The 26,936-nt window shown below is 37.9% G+C and overlaps 1 protein-coding gene across 2 annotated transcripts in view; it reads right to left on the minus strand.

The window, feature by feature from the left end:
* Positions 1–26,936, minus strand: part of sardh (sarcosine dehydrogenase) — a 57,985-nt gene that overhangs the window by 15,688 nt on the left and 15,361 nt on the right. For both annotated transcript variants that reach the window (XM_081355214.1, XM_081355215.1), the window contains exons 9-16: positions 22,690–22,776; positions 15,350–15,440; positions 11,641–11,782; positions 7,299–7,382; positions 6,594–6,707; positions 6,356–6,494; positions 6,063–6,176; positions 5,755–5,902 (exon numbers count right to left, since the gene is read on the minus strand). In XM_081355214.1, the coding sequence (XP_081211340.1) occupies positions 5,755–5,902; positions 6,063–6,176; positions 6,356–6,494; positions 6,594–6,707; positions 7,299–7,382; positions 11,641–11,782; positions 15,350–15,440; positions 22,690–22,776 (919 nt within the window). The remainder of the gene's footprint in view (positions 1–5,754; positions 5,903–6,062; positions 6,177–6,355; positions 6,495–6,593; positions 6,708–7,298; positions 7,383–11,640; positions 11,783–15,349; positions 15,441–22,689; positions 22,777–26,936) is intronic.

Below are 26,936 nucleotides of genomic sequence, written 5' to 3' on the forward strand. Positions count from 1 at the left end.
GAGGATGATGAAGGTGGATTGCCATGTATTCAAAGGACTGCATCATGTGTGTGTGTGTGTGTGTTTAAGTCTCCTTCCCTCCACCCACTCAAACATCACTCTGTTCACTGAAGCACAAAGGCCAACAACCACTCTAATTATACAGTGAGTGTGTGTGTGTGTGTGTGTGTGTGTGTGTGTGTGTGTGTGTGTGTGTGTGTGTGTGTGTGAGAGAGAGAGAATCTAATTAGGCACTCTGTCTCTCCTTTAGCAGTGTCAGTTAAGCAAGGATCAGATATAGTCTTAATGAAATCACTTTTCACCACAGAGCACAAACGATGAGAAATGAAGCGAGGCGCTCAACCAAAACGCTCGGAGAATCTACACGTGAATAAAATGTACTACTCTATATCTGAGTGAAATGTTACATTAAGATGAAGAAATGAACATTTAACCACTAGAGAATATCACAGTTTTAAATATATTCTTGTATACATTCTTGAGTATAGTGTGTATGTATACACACATTATATATTCAATAACATGTATTTCTAATTTAAATAAATGGTGCTCTTTTGAACTTTACATTCATCAAAGAATCCTGAAAAAAATCAGCACAACGCTTTCCAGCATTGATAATAATAATAAATGTTTCTTGAGCATCGAATCATCATATTAGAATGATTTCTGAAGGATCATGTGACACTGAAGACTGGAGTAAAGATGATGAAAATTCAGCTTTTAACAAATTCAAATAGAAAATAGTTAATTTAAATTAATATAACATTTCGCAATATTACTGTTTTTACTGTATTTTTGATCAAATAACTGCAGCCTTTGGGAGACTTCTTTAAAAAACATTAAAAATGAGATATTTATTTATATATGACTTTCTTTCCTATGTGGAACAAAAAGAGAAATTTTGTTGAATGTTCAGGCTGCTCTCTTCCATGTAATAAAAGTGCTGTCAAGCTCCAAAAATAACAAAAATAAAGTAATGTGCACTATATTCTAAGTTTTCAGAGGACAGACAATAGTTTTATTTGAGGAACAGACTAAAATTAAAGTTGTCTTGAAAATCTTGGTTGACTTGGTCACCATTCACTTTCACTGTTTAACAGCTTGGACATTCTGCTCTAAATAACTGCTTCGGTGACCCAGAGAAGACAGTCCAGACCGACAGACATAAGGGCGAAGAAATGTCACGAATTCTAATTTTCATGTTCATTAAAATGTTCTTTGTACAAAAAAACAAAATCTGCCTGCTTTGGCGAATGAAATGTCCTATTATAACATGCATCTGCTGATTCCATCTCCAGACTTCATTGAAAATCATCAAGCTCACAGTGGTTCAGTGCATCGCGAACGCAGCTGTGGTAAAGCACGCATTCACACTTCAATATAAGCACACTGCATAAATCTCACTCCCGTCCTGACAGGGTCGCATATGACACAGGGATCATTTCAATATGCACACAGCCTTTCAGACAGAACGTGGCCCAGAACATCTTTACCCAAATACACTGCATCTTATGAGCTTCCCGGGCTTTACCGTCACCCCGAAATAATGTCTCGATATTCACAAACAACGAGATTTACACTAACAAGTTCCTTGAATCAACATCCTTTGTTGTTCCTGGAACATGTCGTACCTTTTTTTTTTAGGTCAATCAACAGCACTTGTGGCATAATGCTGATTATATCAAAAATTATTTTGACCTTTTCTTATAAAAAAATCTGGATCCAGTGAGGCATTTACAATGGAAGTGACCTTAAACAACATGTCTGTTAAAACATGGAAACCATTCAAAATTTGGGGGTTGAAGCAAGAAGACATTTATAATGTTTCAAAAGATTTCTACTCCAAATAAACACTGTTCTTTTGAACTTTCTATTCATCAAACTATACCAAACAAAATATATCAAGGTTTCCACAAACTGTTTTCAACATTGATGATAATAAGAATCATTATTAATTGAGTGAGTACCAATAATAATTTATAGTAATTAAGCATCAAATCATCATATTAGAATGATTTCTGAAGGATCATGTGACTCTGAAGACTGGAGTAATGATGCAGAAAATCAGTTTTGATCTAAACTGTAATAAAATTACATTTTAAATATATTAAAAAAGAAAACAGTTATTTTAAATTGTATTAATAAAACATAAGTTATTTCATAAAATCAGAAGCTTCAAATTTCTACTGCTAAATCCTAAAAAATTTAGCCTGGGAAAACCCAGACAACTTCCGGCAAATTTAGATTTGCTCTGCAAGTAAGTCTGGCAAAGAGCTCCTTCAAGTCCATTTCCCCATGCCGAGAAATCAAGGCACCAATCAGAAACGTTGAGGCGGGCTTTACACATGACGATCGCTCTGATTGGTTTTAGGTCTAGCCTATCCAGAGGCATTTGAGCGAAGTCCACTCCGACGTCCGATGGAGAAGCGCACCAACTTTTAAATGCATTATTATATTCAAATTGCAAACACATGAGGACAGTCTCCATGAAAGACCCACTGGCAGATGAACGTGCTACTACATTTCTCTCAGAAACGGTAGGAAATTAAATTAGATTTAATAGAGGATTTTAACTGTGACAAGATTATTGACAGGGCAGTTTACATGACAGGATGCACGCGACAGATCCGTCCGATAAAGATGACGAAGTAGTATGTCCCAAAGTTGCCTACTGTACTTTTTTTGCTACACACTCAAAAGTAAATACATTTTCTTCACAAAAAGAGTACATATGGCGTAGTGTAACCATAGACTGTAAAAAAATAGAGTGTAACATAGGCAAATTGGGACGCAGCATATGGCTTTACACATGACGATCTCTGATTGGTTTTAGGAGTTTTAGGTCTATCCAATTGTGCCCAGAGGCGTTTGAGCGACGTCCGTTGGTGACGCCCCTTTGGAAATGAGTTATTAAAGGAGCTTTGCCAGACCATATCTCAGTTACTACAGAGAATGGTCTGGTTTTAACCAGGCTAACAAAAATTGGCCCCATTGACTTTCTCATTGAAACTGCCTCACCATTACCTTGATTTTTACTTCTTTTTTTTAAATGATGATTATTATGATGGCACAAATGGTGCCAAAGAGCTTAACTTGCATTAAACCCAGAATGTTCCTCTAAGATGACATGACATTTACAGTAAGTGAACGAAGTGAGCAGTTTTAGGCACTCTGTGTGAAAATCTCTAGAGAGCGAATATTTCGGTGCACCAAGCGCGCAGACTGAGAACCCATGGAGTTCACAACGGGACTGAGAGTAGCTCCTGTTCATTAGAAACACTGCTGTTCTCATTAGACGTGACAGAACCACGGCCCTCTCCTAAGCCATGAGGAGAACAGTGAAGGAAGGGAGATCTCACAAAGCTGCTAACTCTTTCATCTAGCTTTCATCTGGACATGAGGAAAAGGACTGAAGGACACAGGCGAAGGGCACACTCTTTTGATGAGCAAAGCAGAAGAGCTTTAAAGGGCTCACATAATGAAACATCTCATTTCCCTTGATCTTTAGAAACAGAACCGTTTCAGAACTTCTTTCAGAGCTCTGAGACAAAAAATATCCTTTACGATACAGAGCAGCAAAAAACACTTGTTCTGAGGGACTGTCTACAGAAAAGACAGCAGACACCTCTTTTTTTTTTTCTTATTACACCTCTGAGACACACTTTATATTGACTGACTGACTGACTGATGTATGGCTCTTTTTTTCATCTGTTTTCAGGGCAGAGGTGTGAGAGACGGCATGTGGATGTTATTACTTGTATACAGCAGCACGTCAAGAAAGTAAAGTGGAAAAGGGTCAATCTGACACGACTGCTCGATTTACTTCCAGTTCTTGAATTTCTACATGATTCGGATATGTTAAAGGGTTGGGGGGGAGAGTCACACTTGGCTCCTTTGCAGTTAAAAATAACCGAGATAGGATATGACTGGGAAATACGAAAAAATACGAAAACTTAGAGAATCTTTTAGTGGTACAAACTACAAATCAGCCACTGTGCAGAAAAAAGTGCACAGCAATTAAAGGGTGAGACACTAAAATATCAAGAGTGCAAAATAGACACACTATCCCACACCACTCCCTCCCCCCACACACACACATATATATATATATATATATATATATATATATATATATATATATATATATATATATATATATATATATATATGAAATAGCGTGACTATAACACACAGCAAGTTTTTGCAAATGTGTGAAATAAAATCAATAATTCAGCCACAATGCAGTAAAAAAAAAAAGGGGTAGAGGTTACACAAGAGTACAAAACAGACACAACCCCTCAAACACACACTCACGAACACACATGTAGAGACACATATGTACATTTTTTTATTGAATTTTGATGTTATGTGTAACAAAATATCCTCCTCTGTGTTCAGGTTTGACTGTTGTAAAATTAATGGAAAAACTGACACTTCAAAACAACATTTGAAAAAAAAAAAATCTAAACCTTGACAAAAAGTAGTCTTTGAGAATGTCTAAGTAAAAAAACAAATCCACAACTTAATAAAACTAAGTATTTATTTATGTCTAAAAACCACTAGAGAATTTATAAGGCACTTTATATAGAACTATATAGGCATGTAGTGGTTACACCATGGCATTACATAAGATTTTCTTTTTTTACTCACTGCAGATTGCTCTAATCTTTAACATGGAATACTGCTTTAATTGATTTTTTTTTTTTTTTATATATTAGATTATTTTTCTTTCTTTTTTTCAAAAGGGAATAATAGCTAATAACTATATTTTTTAATAAATATTGCATAGTATCTTAAAATCCCCTTCAAAATAATAATAAAAAAATATTATTGAACAAAAATATATTACATTGGTTTTACCGGGAAGTTACATTTCAAGGCTTCGTTCACTTTTGACCACGAAGGAGCCAAGTGTGACCACTAAACGAAGAGGGTAAACATAAAAGTAAACAGCTAGCCTATACATTTTTCTCATTTTATTATTCAATTACTGAAGCATTTCTTAAATGTTAAATATACCTTTATATCAGAAAGATTATTTAATTTCTTTGTTCGATTGTATTGTCATATTATTATTTGCTTTTTTTTCTTATTTTAATAGCTAAAATAAAATAAAATAAAACACTTTATCGTGATATATATCGTTATCGTGAAAAATGTTTTTTCTCATATTGTGAAATATGATTTTTGTTGATTTTTAATCAGTACTTTCCAATATTGATCAATTATTTATAATCAACATTTATCCCACTTTGACCACCATCTTGGAAAGATTTTGTCCCTGAACTTATTGCAAAGCATTCTGGGATTACATTTTCCATGATCCTGGCTTAAATGGCCGTTCACACCGAGGAGGATAACTATCAAGTTTTAATAATTGTTTTAATTCTACGAGACTAGCGAAGTCTACACCGCAACTACTGTATAATGATAACGCCAGACAGGAACGATAACGTTGGAATCATATTTAGAACGATTTTTTCCAGCTGATGAATGATAAAAACATTTGAGACAGCCAATCAAAAGCCATGTGACTTTAGAGAGCTCGAGCATTTAAAGCGGCAGACGACAAAAAAACAGAACGTTATCATGTGTTGGTGTGGATGCTAATATAGTTATGGTTATAGCTATTGTTCTTGGTTGAAAACAGGTCTTTAGAACTTGGCCAAAAGAAGGAATATACATTATACTCACTTCAACAACTCACTAGATTTTGAACAGAGTCTGTTTGTGTGTGTGTGTGTGCGCGCGCACCTCTTGGGTCCCTGTATGCTGATCATGCCCATGTCCTCAGTGTGGTCTATTAGTGTGCAGCGGAAACCCTGGTCCTGCAGCGCTGACTGGATGTGGCTCCAGTTGTGCTGCGCCACACCACCTCCAATGGCCAGGTAGTACGCATCACCTTCAGGACACACACACACACACACACACACACACACAATGTAAATATAAACTCATGACTTTCTCCTAACATGCTGATGAGACGCTCGCAACGCCCTGTTTCAATGCCTTACACATCAGTTCTGTGACCCTGAACAGAGTGAATCATGCGTGTTGTTTACCGTTAGATTGGGGTGTCAGTGGGATGTGGGCGGGGCTTGGCTCCAAACGACTGACGGTGAGGTCAGACTCAACTCCGCCCCTCTTGTTTAACATGCAGGTGTAAACTGTGGAGCCTGAAACACACAATCAATCAAGATAATTACACTTCAGAAAGGTTTACCACTGAAAGTATGTGGTCAGAATATTATATGTTATATGTTAAATTATATGTGAAGAACAGAAAAAAAGGGTGAAAATAGATACGCTCAGTGTGGATGGATGGGAGACTGAACTGGCAGACAGAGATTCTCACCTGGAGCTTTGTTGACATCAGCTGTGAACAGCCAATCAGCAGCCTTCTTTGCATCCGGTCCAGTCAAGTAAAACTTACCAAAGTAAGACATATCAAACACAGCTACAGCATTCCTACAAGTCAGACACTCGTCCCGAATCTGGGATCAAACAAAAATGTAAAATAAATAAATAAAAGATTAAATAAATACTGGAACTGGAAACAAACACTCTCACAAACATCTACAGATGTTGCTCACCACATCATGATGTGGAGGGAAGTCAAAAGTGTACTCTTTGCCAAGTATCTGGCTGTACTTGTTCACAGTGTTCTTGGGGACGTCGTAGGCTCCGTAGTAATCATAATCTAGAACCTGAGAAAAGGCCATCGCAAACACAAGTTTAGCAGACAAACCAATCAACTGTCAACACTGTCACGATTTCTGGCCTATACTCAGGTAATGGTGCATATGTGTATGTGTATGTGTATGTGTGTGTGTGTGTGTGTGTGTGTGTGTGTGTGTGTGTGTGTGTGTGTCTGTGTGTGCATCTGTGTGCGTGTGTCTGTCTGTGAGTCTGTGTGTGTGTGTGTGTATCTGTGTGCGTGTGTCTGTCTGTGGTGTGTGTATCTGTGTGTGCGTGTGTATGTGCGCGTGTGTGTGTGTGTCTCTGTCTGTGGTGTGTGTATCTGTGTGTGCACGCCTATGTGTATATGTGTGTGCATCTGTGAGTGTGTGTGTAAGTGTGTATGTGTGTTCACATGTGTGTGTGTGTGTGCATCTATGAGTGTGTCTCTGTGTGTGTAAGTGTGTATGTGTGTGAGTGTGAGCGTGCGAGTGTGTGCGTGCAAGTGAGTGTGCGTGCGAGTGAGTGTGTGTGGATGCATGCATGCGTGCGTGCGTGTGTGTGAGTGTGTGCGTGTGAGTGAGTGTGTGCGTGTATGTGTGTGTGTGTTGAAAACTCACTTGAGCAGGTCCATCTTGGTTGAACCATCCCGGTCTCTCCCAGCCGTGTCTCTCCTGAAACACACAGCCCTGTTCCTCGAGCACCTGTTAAATAACACAACCATCAAACATAAAATATTTCAGTTTCCAGTGAAGGATCCAGCATGTTGTAGGCAGAGGCTAAAGACAGTGAAGAATCGTAAATATGGAGAGAACACCGCGAGATTTCAAAATCTGAAAAACCTCTGTGTTTGTAGTCAACATTTCAAACTGGACGACAACGAACACAGTGTCTGGGCCCAAAAGGAGGCGAAACCACTGTGAGTAAACCGTCGTTCTGTCAGTTCTGCCCAACTTCCCAAAGCAAAACGCCATCGCGTACAGGTAAGAAAGCCATAGTTTGTTTACCATAATGCTGTTTAAAAGTAGAAAAAGCAGTTTTCAGTGATAACCCTACTCTAACAACACTGTATTGTTAATAACCCTTTGTCGATCCGACTCTCCGTGGGAGGTTCATCTGCAGTTCTCATGGAGCCCTGGAGCTCTCAAAAGTCTGATGAAGCAAAACACGATGACAAATAAATGTGAATTTCTCTGTCCTAGCACCAAGAAAGGGAAATCATTTCATACTATAGACACTGTGACAATACAAAACGACTTTAAAAATCGGCAAACTTCATTATTATTATCATCTTTATTAAGTAACTGTTTAGTGATCCAAGTCAAAATGGTTTAATTGCTTAGAAACCCTACTCAACTAGTCACACAATTTGGAGTATCATTCATATATCTGTAGCACAAACAGAGCAGGATAAGTTATGCATAGGTTTGGGGTCCCGAACCATGTAGTTAATCATAATCAACACAGATTTTGAGCAGAAATGTCAGTTTAGGCAGAATAAAGAGTCAGATGTGGCATCCCTCCCTGATGCTTTTGTTTTCCACCGCTCGAAAAAAGCCCATCACGATTTCTCCAGCTATTCTTGAGCTCGAAAACACAAAGAAGGAATTGGTCCACCCTCCTCCCGGCCCCCCACACAGCGCCAGATTCACGCTTTCCATCTCTCAGGCCAGAGAAACACTGGTTGCTAGGCAATTTGCCTTCCTTCTCCAGTGTTTTTGAAGTCCGTACATTCTTCTCCTGGAGTAAAGTATGAGCTGACGAGCTTTCCATGAGTCATGCACAGCAGCTTGTTCTTATCCAGCATGAAACGCTATTATTTATTTTTTTCTTTGATAATGATAATGCTAGTGTTCTTTAACAGGCCCAGGCTAAAAATACTGTTCGCATGAATTAATTGCCAATGAGCCACTAGTGTACATGCTTGTCCTTAACAGAGGAATTTAAAGAAGTATGTGGTAAAATAGGAGTTGGAAATGGAAAGCAGAAGTTTCTAGAGGTAACAACAAACCTGACGAGGATCTGCATGCGGTCAGGGTTTGCACAATTGATTTCTTGAGCATATACAATTATGTGGTGTCAGTGATAGAAAGCTTGTGAATTTAAGGGACGGTTCATCCAAATTATGAATTATGCCATCATTTATTCAGCCTTATGTTGGTCAAAATCTCCGGTAGAACACAAAAGGACGGGCAACCGCCAAAAATGACCAAATCACCATAAAAGTAGTTTTTAAAAGATAAAAAAAAAAGACATGTCAAGTCTTTTATTTCACAAATGGATAAAAACTAGGGATGTACGATATTGAGAAAGACTGACATACCGGTCAAAAATATATACTATTTTTAATGTTTTTGAAAGCATTTATTTGATCAAAAAAAACAGAAAAAAAAGTAATATTGTGAAATATTATTACAACTTAAAATAATGTTTTTTCTATATATACTTTAAAATATCATTTATTTCTGTGATGCAAATCAGATTTTTCAGCATCATTACTCCAGTCTTCAGAGTCACATGATCCTTCAGAAATCATTCTGATATGATGATTTATTATCAGTGTTGGAAACAGTTGTGCTGCTTAATATTTTTCTTTTATAACCTGTGATACTTCTTTTGTCACAATATACACTACCGTTCAAAAGTTTGGGGTCAGTAATTTTTGTATTGCTTTTTGTTGAACGACATTAATCCTTTTATTCAGCAAAGATGGGTTAAGTTGATAAAAAGTTTATCTAAATTTTATATTGTTAGAAAAGATTTATATTTTGAACTTTTTATTCATCAATGAATCCTAAAAAAAAAAAGTATCACAGGTTCCAAATATTAAGCCACACATCTGTTTCCAACACTGATAATAAATCATTCAATTAAAATGATTTCATGTGACACTGAAGACTGGAGTAATGATACTGAAAATTCAGCTTTGATCACAGAAATAAATTACATTATAAAGTATATTAAAATAGAAAATCATTATTTTATATTGAAATATTTCACAATATTTTTGCTCAGATAAATGCAGGCTTGATGAGCACTTCTTTCAAAAACATTAAAAATAGTAATATTTCCAAACTTTTGACCAGTACTGTATATATAAACATAGATTTTTTTCTTTTTTTTTCCTCAAGAATATTTAAATTGCTATATTTGGAAAGACTAATAGGGTTAATTCACCCAAAAATGAATATTCTGTCATTAATTACTCATCCTCATGTTGTTCCAAACCCGTAAGGGTTTCGTTTCCCTCCATTGACAGAAAGGTAGTAAAGACATTAAAGTAACCCATGTGACTCTAGTCATTTAACCTCAATTTTACGAAGTGACACGAGTGTTTGCGCAAAAAAAAAAAATATTTTACCACTTTATTTACAAAATATGAATCTCAAATGACGTTCATGAGGGCACCACAAGGCATGCTTGTTGTGTTGACGAGAGAGCAGAAGTTGTTGTGTGAACATGCGTTACTACTGTATGATTTCATAATTCAAATTGAGGTTAAACCACTGGAGTCACATGGATTACTTTAATAATGTATTTCCTACTGTTCTGGACCTTGAAAGTGGTAGTTGTGTAGCTGTGGAGGGACAGAAAGCTCTCGGATTTCATTAAAAAGATCTTCATTTGTGTTCTGAAGATTAATGAAAGTCTTATGGGTTTGTAACGACATGAGGGTGAATAATTATTGACAGAATTTTCATTTTCGGGTGAACAATCCTTAAACATTCTAGAATGAATAGGTGGTTTTATAGCACAGTGTTAGATGATTATACTACTTAATTTCTTCATTTCCAAATGATAAATCATTGAGATTTTATTTTGGCAGTTTGCCAGTTTCAGAGTGAAGTGTGGCAGTGTGTTCACATACGCAGCTCATGATCAAAACTGTGCATATATTTACTTATTTAAATCACAACCTTTACGATTAGTGATTGCATTAAGCCATACTGCATTTTCGATTATATACATCAATGTATTGTACAAACCCAATAAAAACCTACATTATATGGAAAAGAACAGCCTAAACATTCTTCAAAATAGCATCTTGTGTTCTACAAAAAAAAAAAAAAAAAAAAAAGTCATACAGGTTTGTAATAAAATGAGAGTGAGTAAATGATGACAGAACTCACATTTTCAGGTGAACATTTCCTCTGACACACAAAATAATGCTCAACATTTTACATATTGATATAAATGAAGGTTGAAAAGTTAACTTTTGAGATTAGATGAAAGGCAGGTGTCTTTTTAACCAAGTTATCAGTATCACATCCCTTTGCTAGAACTTAGCTGGATTAAGATTCCCAAGCCGGAAAGAGATGAAATATTCAAGAGGAATGTCTAATTTATAGTCATCTTAGTGAGGCTCAGTGGTCTAAATGAACGCAGTGTGTTATTATTGCTAGCTATCTATATTTCAGCAGGCTATTATTCACTAGGATGAAGCCTTCTTGCGCGGCTTCACGCCTGGAGCCTAGCCAGAACAAAGTGGTATTTTTGGAAACACTTAAACATCATCTTTTTAGCAGTAGCTTAGCAACAAGTCTTTTGAGCAGCGCCACAGATGCTGGCAGCAAAACGCTGGCTAATAGATTCACACATAACACTTTTGGCTAGCTAAGTGAAAGCTAAGTTGCCAAGTTGTGAAATTTCTCAAGTTAAATAATGATTTACACTTAAAGGATGACGTTTTGATGTAATTAACGCAACTTGTTCTCGGATCAGGCTTGTGGAATTTCTTTTGTCTCAACACAAGCAATTACAAACTGACAGGAAGACGGGTGTGAAAGCAGGACACTGAGACAGAAAGAGCATTCATTTCACATTAGTACGGTTGAGAACCACTTGTCTAATGCACATGCATGTACAGGAAATTATATATGATTATTATGGACAGTAAAACAAAGACATCTCAAGTCAGTGGAGTTGATAAGAGGATAAAGAGATGCAAGAGAAGGGCAGAACCTGGTGGAAGGGATCTTTCCTCATGTTGCGGCTGGCCAAAGGTTCATCGAAGGGAAAAACTACTGAATAGTTTTTGGCATATGATTCGTGACTTCGCTCTCGGATCCAGCGGTTGTTTCCGGTCAGGGAATGGTGGAAGCGCCTGAGATACGGACAAAGGGAGATGAGATAAGGAATGGAGAAGAACATACAGTGAACACACGTGTAACACACTCGGCCATTTTAAGGGCAGTTTCAGTTGCAAAATCCTACCAGTGCAATAAAACGTTCGCTCCCTTAAAAGTACCACAATGCACTGTGAACACCAGGGAGCATCGATGCTCACTATGTTCCCTTAACGGAAGTTCTGAAGCATGAAACATAAATCACCAACGATGACACGTAATATATGTTATTTTTTTTTTTTTTAAATACAAACCATTATTTAATTACAGTTAGGAAAATAAGTATTTGAACACCCTGCTATTTTGCAAGTTCTCCCACTTGGAAATCATGGAGGGGTCTGAAATTGTCATCATAGGTACATGTCCACTGTGAGAGACATAATCTAAAAAAAAAATCCAGAAATCACAATATATGATTTTTTAACTATTTATTTTTATGATACAGCTGCAAATAAGTATTTGAACACCTGTCTATCAGCTAGAATTCTGACCCTCAAAGACCTGTTAGTCTGCCTTTAAAATGTCCACCTCCACTCCATTTATTATCCTAAATTAGATGCACCTGTTTGAGGTCGTTAGCTGCATAAAGACACCTGTCCACCCCATACAATCAGTAAGAATCCAACTACTAACATGGCCAAGACCAAAGAGCTGTCCAAAGACACTAGAGACAAAATTGTACACCTCCACAAGGCTGGAAAGGGCTACGGGGAAATTGCCAAGCAGCTTGGTGAAAAAAGGTCAACTGTTGGAGCAATCATTAGAAAATGGAAGAAGCTAAACATGATTGTCAATCTCCCTCGGACTGGGGCTCCATGCAAGATCTCCCCTCGTGGGGTCTCAATGATCCTAAGAAAGGTGAGAAATCAGCCCAGAACTACACGGGAGGAGCTGGTCAATGACCTGAAAAGAGCTGGGACCACCGTTTCCAAGGTTACTGTTGGTAATACACTAAGACGTCATGGTTTGAAATCATGCATGGCACGGAAGGTTCCCCTGCTTAAACCAACACATGTCAAGGCCCGTCTTAAGTTTGCCAATGACCATTTGGATGATCCAGAGGAGTCATGGGAGAAAGTCATGTGGTCAGATGAGACCAAAATAGAACTTTTTGGTCATAATTCCACTAAACGTGTTTGGAGGAAGAAGAATGATGAGTACCATCCCAAGAACACCATCCCTACTGTGAAGCATGGGGATGGTAGCATCATGCTTTGGGGGTGTTTTTCTGCACATGGGACAGGGTGACTGCACTGTATTAAGGAGAGGATGACCGGGGCAATGTATTGCGAGATTTTGGGGAACAAAATCCCTCAGTTAGAGCATTAAAGATGGGTTGAGGCTGGGTCTTCCAACATGACAATGACCTGAAGCACACAGCCAGGATAACCAAGGAGTGGCTCTGTAAGAAGCATATCAAGGTTCTGGCGTGGCCTAGCCAGTCTCCAGACCTAAACCCAATAGAGAATCTTTGGAGGGAGCTCAAACTCTGTGTTTCTCAGCGACAGCCCAGAAACCTGACTGATCTAGAGAAGATCTGTGTGGAGGAGTGGGCCAAAATCCCTCCTGCAGTGTGTGCAAACCTGGTGAAAAACTACAGGAAACGTTTGATCTCTGTAATTGCAAACAAAGGCTACTGTACCAAATATTAACATTGATTTTCTCAGGTGTTCAAATACTTATTTGCAGCTGAATCATACAAATAAATAGTTAAAAAATCATACATTGTGATTTCTGGATTTTCTTTTTAGATTATGTCTCTCACAGTGGACATGCACCTACGATGACAATTTCAGACCCCTCCATGATTTCTAAGTGGGAGAACTTGCAAAATAGCAGGGTGTTCAAATACTTATTTTCCTCACTGTATATCTCAGCATACACATACATCGCTAGACAGGTAATGAACAATCTAGCTAACATTTATAATGTATTTACGGCTGAAATGTTGCACGTATATGTAACAGGCAAAGTATTTATCATAATATATATTTAAAATACCATACATTTTTTTTTTAGAAAGATATCATTCTGCTGTTTTTCATTAATACCACTAGTGACAATGTACAATGAGGACTTATAGAGTCTTATTGAGACGCACCCTGATACTTCATGCTTCACAATCATGACAACTCTCGAAACAGTTTTAGTTATGTTAATGAAAATGTCAATGTTAATGTATTTGGACTAGATCTGCTACGCTGCTGCTGATTATTGCTTCTGCAGAGCAAGTATGGACTTGTTACTGCTAACAGACACACTGCTGTGAGCATGTAAGATATGCTGCTGCATGATATGCAAGCAATCTCATTGGCTGCAGGAACAGCAGAGGCCAATCAGCTTGAGCCATGCGGTAATGATGTGATTGTTTGGAGACTGCATGTAAAGGACCAATCAACCTGAGTCCTCTAGAGCTTCATGACTGAACTTGATATTTAGTAGAAAGCATGATCTTCATGATGTTTAGTTTGGTTAACAGTTCTTGAATGTCTGAATTCTCCCACTGGTGTGGAAGAAACATGATCTAGTATACTAAAACACTCGGTTTCCTGTGTCAGTATAGTCTGATTCAGGGCTGCATGTTGTTTAAAAAAAAATCCAGGTTTGCTGTGCTTGTTTGTAGGGCTGCACAATTTTGACTGTAAAATAATAATAGTACTCTAAAACAATATTCTTATTATTACTACTAAATAAAAATAACATTTTACAGTAAAATGAAAAAAGAATTGCATTTAAAAAAATTATAATAAACATTTTATTTTAACATTTACATTTAATCATTTATCAGACGCTTTTAACCAAAGCGACTTACAAATGAGAAGAGCAACAGAAGCAGTTAAACTAACAATACGACAACAATATGTAAGAGATGTGACCCTTTCCAGTTTAGTCTAACTCAGTATGTGTAAATTGATGATATGTATATTTTAAATATGTAATGATTTTAAATTGCAAACTATTACTAATAATATTAACGGCTTTCTTAATTTTCAAACATTAACCCATCAAGATTTTAGTTTGGCAGAAAACCGCAGAAAGCCCTTAAAGCTTCTCTATGGCTGACAACAGCTGGTTTATAAGTGCTTCTCATTACAAGTTTGGGAAGATAGTTCACAAATGCATGTTATAAGTGATCCAAACTCAGAGCATCTGAGCTCAACTCACATGTAAATGAACACATGTAAATGAAACGTAGCCTTTGCAATTTGATAATTGCACTAAGTCATACCTCTTCTTCAGTTTTGATTTGTTTAAATGTGTTAAACGTAGACTGAATTGTGAACTAATGACTCTTGTGAACCGATTCCTTTAGTAAATCAGTCAAAAAAAATTCACAAATCATCGGTTTTGTTTAAGTTATGAGTTATTGGTTTGAATTATCTAACTGGCTCATTTAATTGTTCTGAATAGTTCTTGACACACTGAACCATAATTAAATTGAAGCTCCCAATGGGTCTCCCATTGGCCGGCCAAACACATAGCCCCGCCTCAAACACAGTACATAAAGTAGTACACACAGGAGCACTTGCTCACACTAAACGTACCTGATATCGTATCCGTACATGTCTTTCTCAGGACGCCCATGAATGATCCAGTGAGCCAGCTCTTTGCCGCATCCTCCCCCCAACATCATACCTGCCAATCAAATCACAGAGCATATGTCAATCATCATCCCGCTACATCCTTTATCCCACTTCAGACAATCAGTCAAACTGTGTACGAACCTAAGCAACAAACCGCACCGTTTGACAAAGTACCTGTCTAGAAACATTCTGACTGAGAGTTGCCAATCAATTCACCATGAACATTACCCGGAAGAGTTGTGCTGTCAGACTGAATCAATCTTCACGAGCTCTGAGCAGACAAGAGAAGAATAATGAACAGAAGTAGAGGAATACCAAGGAGGAATGAAGGACATTGTGAAGTGAGAGACACATAAAAGGATCTTGGAGTGTAAGAGCCGTACTGAGAGTGGCGTCTCTAAAGGACTTTTGCTTCATTAGCTGGCTGATGACTTCATTAACATTAGCCAGCAACCACAGAGTCGCTGAGTAATGGCCACCTCGAGTGCCATGCCATGTCACTGCTTTATCTCTAACACACTCCGTGTCCCTCACGCCGGACGAAGTATTTCTAGAGCTCTCATGACAAAGCAGAGAGACACTAGGCTGTCTAACCAAGAACGCTCTAATAAAAGGCTGTCTAGGTGCCAATCATACAGAACATGCTTTTGCGTTTAAAAAGTGAGATGCAAAAGAATAAAAAAAAACACAAGGTCTAGAAACGCGTTTTAAACCACAAAATAATATTCAGAAAAATCAAAATTTTTTAAATGGGACATTTTATTGAACCTTTAAACAATTTTTATTTTTTTTATCTTTAAAAAAAAAGTTTGCATATGTGTTGATACATCAGGCATTTTTTTGAAAGGCCCAAAAATATGCAATTTGATGCAGTTGCTGATGTTTATTAGGGTTGTAAATCTGATGTTGTCTTATAATACGATATGATATCGATTCTCTTAGCCAGCATTACGATTTTTGTTAATACCTCAAAATATTCTGTGATTCTATTAGATTCAGGGGTATGTCAATCGATATATCGATATTATGTGCCTATTTCACACAACCAGTTACGACCAAAATATATAACACGAACATTTCTCTGAATATTGTGCATCCTGTCTCCCAATTGGGACATCCACAACACAAAAAATACACTTTTGTTTTCTTTAAAGTGAACCTAACATGCAAACTTCACTTTTTATTGCTTTTGAATATATTTATTTGTCAGCAGTTTGCATACACAACCACCCTATTGTGGTAAAAATCCATCCATTCAGTTTGTTATTTTCCCCATAAATCTGAAACAGTGTCTCAAAATGAGCCGTTCAGGAATGTGATCTAATATGACGTAACATTAGAACAGGCTCCGCCCACGACTGGCACGGAATCGGCCCTATTAGCATAGCTCCTCCCCTAAGTGAGCCGTACACAGTCCGTCATGTTTAGCATTTAACAGCAGCATTCACGTAAGAAATGTATTCTTATGAAAGCTACAAAAGTTATTTCAATAAAGAGCAGTGAGTGTTTTTCTTTTGTTGTATTGATTCATATTACCAGTATTTACAGCAATAGGTACGGTATATTACGCTGCTTTCACTTTAATACACAGATCTAATAAACGCATGCGATTTCTTTTCTTGGTGTTTACGTTTACAGACATAATGTGCAATTACAGCGCAATGTGTTTGTGCATTAACTTTGTGTGTTTTTGACTTAACCTTGTGTGTATTTGACAGTTTATGCACAATAAGAGGTGAAAGAGAAATTAGTTTAACACTCCCGGGACAGGCCGTCTGACATCCAGCTTTCTGTGCGTATGGTTTAGATGAATGCTTTCAGAGTGATATGGCTTTGAAATGCATGCAAATAAAAAACTTCCATGATGAGAAGAGCGTGGCCGTGATAGAGATGATAATCAAAACCAAACAAATGTTTTAGTTTTTGGCAGAGTGTCCGATGCACGAGCTGTAAAGGCTCCGCCCTCTTATGGGCGGGGAAGCAGCAGCTCATTTGCATTTAAAGATACATTCCACTCAAAAATGGTATGATGGTATAACATGGTATAATAAATAATCTGTGGGGTATTTTGGGGATAACTGCGACTTATATTACGTAACAAGGGGCATAGTAGGTCTACTTTAAATAATAAAGAAAAATAAATAATGAGGGGCAAAATCAAGTCACACATGAGATCAATATGATGACAGCTTAGAACATGACGCACAAATCTTTCAGGTTTCTGTGTTAAAATGTGCAATGTGTAAAATCTAGTGCAAATGCTCAAAAATACAAGAATAATATGCATCAAACAGTGCATAGGTGGTGTGTTTGAGCCTGCAAATGTCCTTGGTGCAGCACCATGACCTTCCCCAGTGACTGCAGAGGCTCAACAACCATTTACTCTTTGGTCAGTGTTTTGCTACAGCTGAACTATTGGGGCCGGGATAAGAGTTAAGCTTTGCATGAGTTAGTGCTACCATGTGAATAGACTTTCCCATATATCTTTTTCTCTCAGGACACACACACACACACACACACAGCAGTTCTCTTTCTTCATCAAAGCACTAACCGAATCACTAGCAGTATTTCTGCAAATGTCAGGGGAGAATAAAATGAAAGAGAGGAGGAGGTTGAGAGAGAAGGAAACTTCAGAGTGCTATATGAGGCACGCGGATCACATCAATGTGTGTGTAGGTGCATGAAAGTACACGGTTCTGTTCCAAAACCTAGAGAGCTGCCCTGCTGTTTACCGCCAACATAGGCAGCTGCCTTCTAAGACATCATCCTAAAGGCCCCGATACACTTCAAGCAAAACTGAAGATGTAACAGGTAGCCAATGATGTAATAGGTAGGTGTGGCTCTTAGGCTCCGCCTTCTTAGACCTGGAAATCTTTTTAAAAGTTAAATTGTTCGCTCAGTCTGACGATCAGACAGGGGTAAATCTTTTCCCACTGCTGTCATTTGTCATTTTTGTTGCGCACAGCATATATTTACATATTCATCTAAACGCCGCTCTCAGCAACAAGGGCAGCGTCAGGATGTTTGCTAACAGTGTAAAATTGCACAGCTATTTACAAACTTCTTTTTACCCCTGAACAAAGCAAAAAAGAACTTTCCTCAAATATATTGGGGTCTTAACAGTGGAACCTCACGAGGGAACCGACTCGAATCGCTCTACAACAACTCAAATGAAGCCCACAGCAAAGCTCAACTCACAACTGATTCCAAAAGCCTTTGATGTTAACATGTTGTGTTATTAACAACATTCATTCAAAACTCAAATTATTAGGGCTCGGAGTTCACAATTTGTGGACTTCTGCTCATCCACTCGCCTTTTAAGAATTGACCACAGGTTTTCTATGGGATTAAAACCCAGGGAGTTGCCAGGCCACGGATCCAAAATTTCAATGTAATAACCTCTGAGCCACTTCATTATCACCTTTGTCTTGTGACATGGTGTGCCATTATGCTGGAAAATGCACGGATCATTACCAAATTGCTCCTGGATTGTTGGGAGAAGTTCCTCTTGCAGGATGTTTTGATACCATTCTTTATTCATCGCAGTGTTTTTGGGCAGAATTGAGAGAGAGCCCACTTCCTTGGATGAAAAGCAACCCCACACATGGATGGTCTCTGGATACTTCACTGTTGGCATGACACACTCATGGTAGAGTTCATCTTTTCTTCTCCGGACAATCAATTTCTCCAATGTGCCAAACAGTCAGAAGGGGCTTCATCAGAGAAAATAACTTTGCACCAGTCCTCTGCTGTACTTCCTGCAGAATTTCAGTCTGTCCTTGATGTTTTTCTTGGAGAGAAGTGGCTTCTATGCTGCCCTTCTTGACACCGGGCCGTTGTCCAAGTCTTGGCCTCACTGTGTGTCCAGAAGCATCACACACACCAATATTGAGCAGCTCTGCACTGATGAGACACGATTCCGTAGCGGATTCCTCAGGAGGAGACGTCCTGGCACTTGGTGGAGAACTCTGGGACGTCCCGAAGCAGTTGAACCTCTCTCCTTGAAGTCATTGATGATCTGGTAAATAGTTCTTTCAGGTACAATACCTTGCAGCAATTTCTTAGCATGTGAGGCCATTTTGATGCAAAGCCATGATGGCTGCCCGTCTTTCTTGGGAAGTAAACATTGCTAACAGAAGAACGCAATGATTGGAAGCACTTCTTCCCTCCGTTTACAGCAATCAGTCCGCTCTTATAATCCAGTCGGAATGATAGAGTGATTTCACTTGAATAGTACTTATCCACACTTTCCCATGTGCTGATGATAACATTTTTAAAATTATGTTACCTGGTAATTTTGTGCCAGGGCCAAACAAACTGTGAAATTTGGGTTTTTGAAGTAAAAGTTTTGAAATTTTTGCAATTATTTAAAATGCTTCTGATCACCCTACACAATAATCAAGAAACAACGTAAATCAACAGCACAAGTGAAGCAGCAAACACAGCATTTATGTCTCTGCCAGAACATTTGCCCATGACAATAGGGAACAGTGATTGAGGGTACAGGGGGTGATTTCAGATACACCCATTGTCATGTGACTCAACTCGCCATTCGAAACTCTTCTCCTGTGGCCTCATGGGATAGTAAAGTGTCCACTGTATGTGCACTTCAGAATCAAGCCGGAAGAAGGCCACCCGGGTAATTTTTGATGCACCAAAATAAATATTTTACAGAAACTCAAAAAAAAACAAAATGAAAGTTTTCATTTAGCTGAAAACCAAACCTGAAAATAAAGTTGATTAAATAATCAAATAATAATTTTATTGAATAATCAACAGTCACACAAAATACTTGTATATAAAGTTGTAAACACCTAAATTTCACATAAGGCAGTATTATTTTTTTTTTTTTAAGAATATACGTATATTTCTACTTCTTAAACAGTATTTAAACAGTTTAAATGTAGAAATATTTCTACATTTAAACAGTGGCTGCAAATAAAAAATATTTTCATTACAGGTCAAACAAAACTGAAATGTAATTTTCTGCAAAATATAATAAATAATAAATGCAACGAATTTGGACACACTACTCATTTTATGTGCTGCGTTTCGCCTACTATATAGTAGGGAAGTTTGCAAATTCGGCCACAGTGAGAGCCTGTGTGTTTTCTCCAGAAGGATAGTGGCTCTTAGCCATCACATCCCCAATGGGTCACCATCTGCCTCAGATTAACAACTACTCCTACCACACACACACACACACACACACACACACACACACACCAGGTACACATCAACAGTCTGGACATTTAACTAGTCATCCTAAAACTCAACTCAACTTCCACTTGTATATTTCTCTGTCCCAGTCCAATGGTGTGATGGTAGCACTGAACAGGGGAATAGTGAAAGGGTGAAAAACCAGACTGAAGACAAACGGGGAGACATGGCGGAAGCAGCGGAGAAGGACGACATCTCTGTGGTCATGCATACTGATGGAATCCTATGCCCTGGTGCGCGCACACACACACACACACACACACACACACACACTGCGTGTGTATAATAATAATATCCAACAGTTTTGATGCAATCACACTCAAGGAGAATCCCTGATCAACATCTTATTCCTTAAGTACCAGACTAACACCCACTTTAAGCACTTTTCATTTCAGTTTTGACATTCATAGGGTAAGTGGTTATGCATTAGAAAGTACTGATTTTCTTCAAGAGAAAAATATGGATAATTCATCACAGATTTCAATGCTTCTTCCAAGATGGAATGGTTTATGGAGAATATAATGGTTCGTCATTAAAAATCAAAATCTAATAGTGCCATAAATTATTAACTCTGATGTCATTCAAAATCTGCATGACTTTGAGAAGATTTAGCAGAAACATTCTTCAGAATATCATCTTTTGTGTTCAACAGAATAAAGAAAGTCACACGTTTGGTATCAGTAAAAATGTCCAAATTACGACTGGTACTGTATATCGGATAACATAACCAATCACAGCCTCTTGTACTCTTTCTTTCCAGGTAATTAGTTTTGCATGCTGAGGTCAGGAATCAGTGTGTCTTAAAAAAGCAAGCATGCATCTAATATCTGACTGTGATTCCTATAGCTATGTATTCCGATCCGTTCACGCGATCATGGCCTGTTGTCCGTCAGCATGTCTCAGGCCTGCAAGGTGACCCGGTCCACGCTGAGCACAATCAGCATTACTCCAGAGCCAGACTGAGTTTCATCTGACCTTCAAAACCACGAGCCATCTGCATCCAAAAATACCACCGCAAAATGCCTTCTTTTAATCTTGCACTTGAATGTAATGTAATTAGTGCTAGGCGATATAGCTACAGTACAAATAAGAACAAAAATACAATATAAAATCTAGTTAAAATGGTCACAGTAAGCAACATCGCAGACTATTGAAGCTGCATGATTAATTGTGAAAAGATTGTGATCTCGATTAAAACACACACACGCAATCTTATTTCTAAACAACAACAATTTGGCTGATCACCGTGAACATTCAGATCTGCGTTGGCGCTGCCGCTGACAGAGAGAGCAGTTGTCATGTTTAGGTATGAAATAGCTTCACATACAGTCTCATTATTTCTGTGTTACAATAATTCAAAGGCTCACAGAAGTGCTGGGATAAAGGTTTATAGTTCGGATATAAACACTGATGTATGGTAGTGACAATAGAGAAAAACTCCTTTTGAAAGTAACAACGCTTCAAATAAAGATTGTATCAATTATATTGTTGCACCAGTAGGTGGCAAAAAGTGACTTAAAAAATGTATCTGTCATTGAATCATTCATTCAAGAGATTCGTTCAAAACCACTGATTCATTCAGTAATGAAACAAGTGAAGTGTGTATGAGTGAGTCATTGAATCATTCATTTGAACTGCAGCAATTAGAATTTTGTCAGAACCTCCAGTAAAATTGCATGTTATTTTGTTTAGTTGTCTGTTCAGAATCGTGATCTCTATTTTAAACACAGAAACATAGAATTAAACATCGTAATTCTCAATTTTTCCAGTTTTACAGCCCAGAACAGCTGATAGTGAAGGACTGTGCACTGCACAGGAAGAGATGGATTACAACTGCAATGGACTTAGATATCTGGACACGTGTGGGTCAGGGGTCAGAGATCAAGTTGTGTTGATCTTGAGTAGGTGGCGTGTACATGGAGAGTGGGTGAGACTGAATTTTGCATGTGATCTCTGCAGGGTTTCAGGGTTAAATAATTCATTTGGCACTGGTCATCTCTGGAAGAGAAAGGTGCGTGTGTGTGTGTTCGTGGGCGTGTGCATGGGTGTGTGTGTGTGTGTGTGTGTGCTCCATGACCTACCTGCACTGTTGAAGCCACATCCAAGGAAAAAGCCTCTCACTTCAGGAGCTTCACCCATCAGAGGCTTGTGGTCTGCAGTGAATGATTCTGTAGGGGTAAAGGGGGTACAAATACACTATTAATCTGGTTTTCATGACTATATTATTTTATAAAATTTAAAACTATAGGAAGAAACCTAATATATTGAAATCAAAGAGATCAATGGAGTACATTGGTATACCCTAACATTCTCAATGCAAAACTCGTCTTCCCAGATCATTGATAGAAACTTGATTAACTGTATAAACCAAGCACCTTATTACAGTGGGGGAAATATTTATTTGATCCCCTTCTGATTTTGTAAGTTTGCCAACTTACAAAGAAATGAAGGGTCTATCATTTTTATGGTAGGTTTATTTTAATGGACATAGACAATATCAACCAAAATTTTTTTGACATTTGATCGAGTGAAATAAGTATTTGATCCCCAAGCAACCAGCAAGAATTCTGCCTCCCACAGATTGGTTATGTGCCCATGTGGAACACAGATTAGCCCTGTCACTTTAAGAAAGTACTCCTAATGTCCTATTGTCAGTGGACACCTGTCCACAGAATCTGTATCTTCTATTCCAACCTCTCCACCATCATGAGCTGTCAAACGTCAGGGACCAGATTGTAGACCTGTGGAATGGGCTACAAGACCATCAGCAAGAAGCTTGGTGAGAAGGAGACTTTTGTTGGTGTGATTATTCGTAAATGGAAGAAATACAAAATGAAAAAAATCAATCGCCCTCGGTCTGTAGCTCCATGCAAGATCTTGCCTCATGAGGTAAGGATGATCATGAGAAAAGTGAGGGATCAGCCCAGAACTACACGGGAGGAGCTTGTTAATGATCTCAAGGCAGTTGGGACCACAGTCACCAAGCAAATCATTGGTAACACATTACGCCACAATGGATTGAAATCCTGCAGTGCCCGCAAGGTCCCCCGGCTCAAGAAGGCACATGTACAAGCCCATCTGAAGTCTGCCAATGAACATCTAATGATTCAGAGAAGGCTTGGAAGAAAATGCTGTGGTCAGATAAGACCAAATTCGAGCTCTTTGGCATCAGCTCAACTTGCCGTGTTTGGAGGAAGAGAAATGCTGACTATAACCCCATGAACACCATCCCTACAGTCAAGCACAGCGGTGGAAACATCATGCTCTGGGGCTGTTTCTCTGCTAAGGGTACAGGACGACTTCACCGCATTGAGGGGCTGATGGACGGGGCCATGTACCGTCAAATCCTGGACGAGAACCTCCTTCCTTCAGCCAGAACACTGAAGATGGGTCGTGGATGGGTCTTCCAGCATGACAATGACCCAAAACATACTGCCAAGGCAACAAAGGACTGGCTCAAGAAGAAGCACATTAAGGTCTTGGAGTGGCCTAGCCAATATAATCCTATAGAAAATCTGTGGAGGGAGCTGAAACTATGAGTTGCAAAGCAACAGCCAAGAAACCTTAAGGATTTTGAGAGTCTCTGTAAAGAGGAGTGGACCAAAATCCCTCCTGAGATGTGTGCAAACCTGGTGACCAACTATGAGAAACGTCTTACCTCCGTGCTTGCCAACAAAAGTTTCTCCACCTAGTACTAAGGCATGTTTTGCTTGAGGATCAAATACTTATTTCACTTAATGAAATGCAAATCAATTTATAACCTTTATATAATGTGTTTTTTTCCAATTTTTTTGGTTGATATTCTGTCTCTATCCATTAAAATAAACCTGCCATAAAAATGATAGACCCTTCATTTCTTTCTAAGTGGGCAAACTTACAAAATCAGCAGGGGATCAAATAATTATTTTCCCCACTGTATATTAAGTATACAGAAACGTGGCCCATTCAAATTAACAATGGGAGAGAAACATACTTTATGCAAGTTTGCAAATGCAGACATGGCCCTGTTGAACACACTGTTCAAAATTTTGGGATCAAATTAGTACTTTTATTCAGCAGGGACCCATTAAATTGTCAGTAAAGACATTTACAATGTTACATTTCTATTTCAAATAAATGGTGTTCTTTTGAACCTTCTATTCAACAAAGAATCCTGAAGAAAAAATGTATCATGGTTTTCAAAAAAAATATAAAGCAGCACAACTGTTCTCAATATTGATTAAAAAAAGTTTATTGAGCATCAAATCAGCATATTAGACTGATTTCTGTTCATATTTTTCTTTACAATTAAATACAGCTTTGGGCATAAGAGACTTCTTTCAAAAACATAAAATCTTATCTTACTGACCCAAACATTTGAATAGAAGTGTGTGTTTGTGTTGATGAACTTCATGTGATAAAACTTCAATACTCAAATGTATATACACATAACCTTCAAATATCTGTGAATATTTTATTACATGCATCATGTGTGCTACTCCCACTGTAAATCTATTAATTTACAAATTCTTAAAGGTACAACAGCAAGTATCTGTTTTTTGCTTTTGACAAAAATGTCCTTTAATTGAATCAACATTTCTTCATGTTATATTAATTAATTTCAGTCCATTTTTCTTTTACCATGTATAGTCAAGTCAAGTCACCTTTATTTATATAGCGCTTTTTACAATACGAATGGTTTCAAAGCAGCTTTACATTGATAAGTGTCTATTCACGTGATGTATTTTGTCAACAAAAATAATATTCTAGTATCAAAAATGTAAAAAATTATGTGCCAAATTATGTGCCGGAATATTTAATATTTATGCACATTCATAAATGTAAAAATACCAAGATTTTTCTATATAAAATTTAACATGAGAAAACAGTAATAACAGCATGTGAAGTATTAGCTGCGCCACTGGTAGTTCCTATAGTTCTGGTTTAGACCCTAATTTAGTCCCTCAAAAGGTGTTCCTAGAACTAAAATCATTCCCAGTTCCTGCGGTGCGAACACGCCTACTTCCGCCATTAGTTGAAAAAGTTCCTCCTTTGCGAAAGCCTACAGAGCCCTTAAGGGACCTTTGCAAATATCAAGAATATACAGACTTTCGTGTGCGCACAAGAAACGTTTTGCGTGCTCAAGAGAAACTATTTCGAAACAATATATAAACTATACCGGAAATTGTAACACATGAGCATGCAAACAAATTTTTGTGTGCTCACACGTTATGTATACTATAACCCATTTCCTTTGTTCCTTGTTTCCTATAAAGAAAACGAGAGTACGAGCGTGAGCCTCCCTTTTATATAACTCAACGCTTTCATAAGTCCTTTACGGCTCTGCTCGCAATAAGCGCTGTTAGAATTGAATAAAGAAACTCAGCATTTCTCCACCACCTGTAAGGATGCATTCAATCTGACAAAGTGGTTTAATAAAGGGAGTTTTGATCTTGTGAAATACAAATTTAGTACATTTTACTGTGCCAATATTTTCAAATTGGCCGTTAAAGTTTTATATGGGACAATAAAAATTTACTGCCCTAACAAAATCCAAATTTTGATCACTTTTTACAGTACCAATGTTTTTTATGAACCATTAAACTTAGCATAGGACAATGGACACTGAGCCATCTATTTCGTGGCGCGGTTTCTTGGCCGCCACAGAGTTAAATTCGTTAAAGGCTGTGATATTAGCGGTATACTGCCCTAACGAAAGCCACATTTTTAGCAAATAGATCTTTATAGAAAACGAGAGTATGGATGCACATGAATTTATATAGTAAAATGGCAGCGACATACAAAGGAAATAGGTTATAGACAGTACACATAAACTGGAAATTGTAACGCAAAAGTTTGTCGTGGGCACGCAAAAGACTTTATATATGTATATTTGCAAAGGTCCCTCCGTAAAAGCCGCTATAATGTCAGTTGAATGTTTTTTTATAACGTTTCCTGTACTTCATGAAAAAATTAATTGCTGACAGTTTATAATACATAAAGTACAAAAGGTAAGGAAATAAGAGGGAGAGGTGGGAAACGTATGACACATGGTGGGTCAGATCAGATCTTTTTGAAAAGCTCTTTAAAAATGCATTGCTGCTGAGCGCTCACTTAATGGTCTATTCGTAATGGTCAAAGCTTTCAGTGGTAAGATATTGTGGGATGACCCTCAAAAGCATCAAAGGCAGAAAGAAATGCAAAGGAGACCGAGTGTGAAGAGAAACGGAGGCCACGAGAGCAAGAAAGATTGAGAAGTGAGACAGAAAAAGAGAGATGAAGAAAAAGAGACACACCTTTTCCATTACTCCACATGAGAAAGTGTTTTCCAGAGCATCGCCTGCTCTTT

The sequence above is a fragment of the Scardinius erythrophthalmus genome (assembly GCF_964197995.2).
Source record: "Scardinius erythrophthalmus genome assembly, chromosome: 23".
Taxonomy (NCBI): domain Eukaryota; kingdom Metazoa; phylum Chordata; class Actinopteri; order Cypriniformes; family Leuciscidae; genus Scardinius; species Scardinius erythrophthalmus.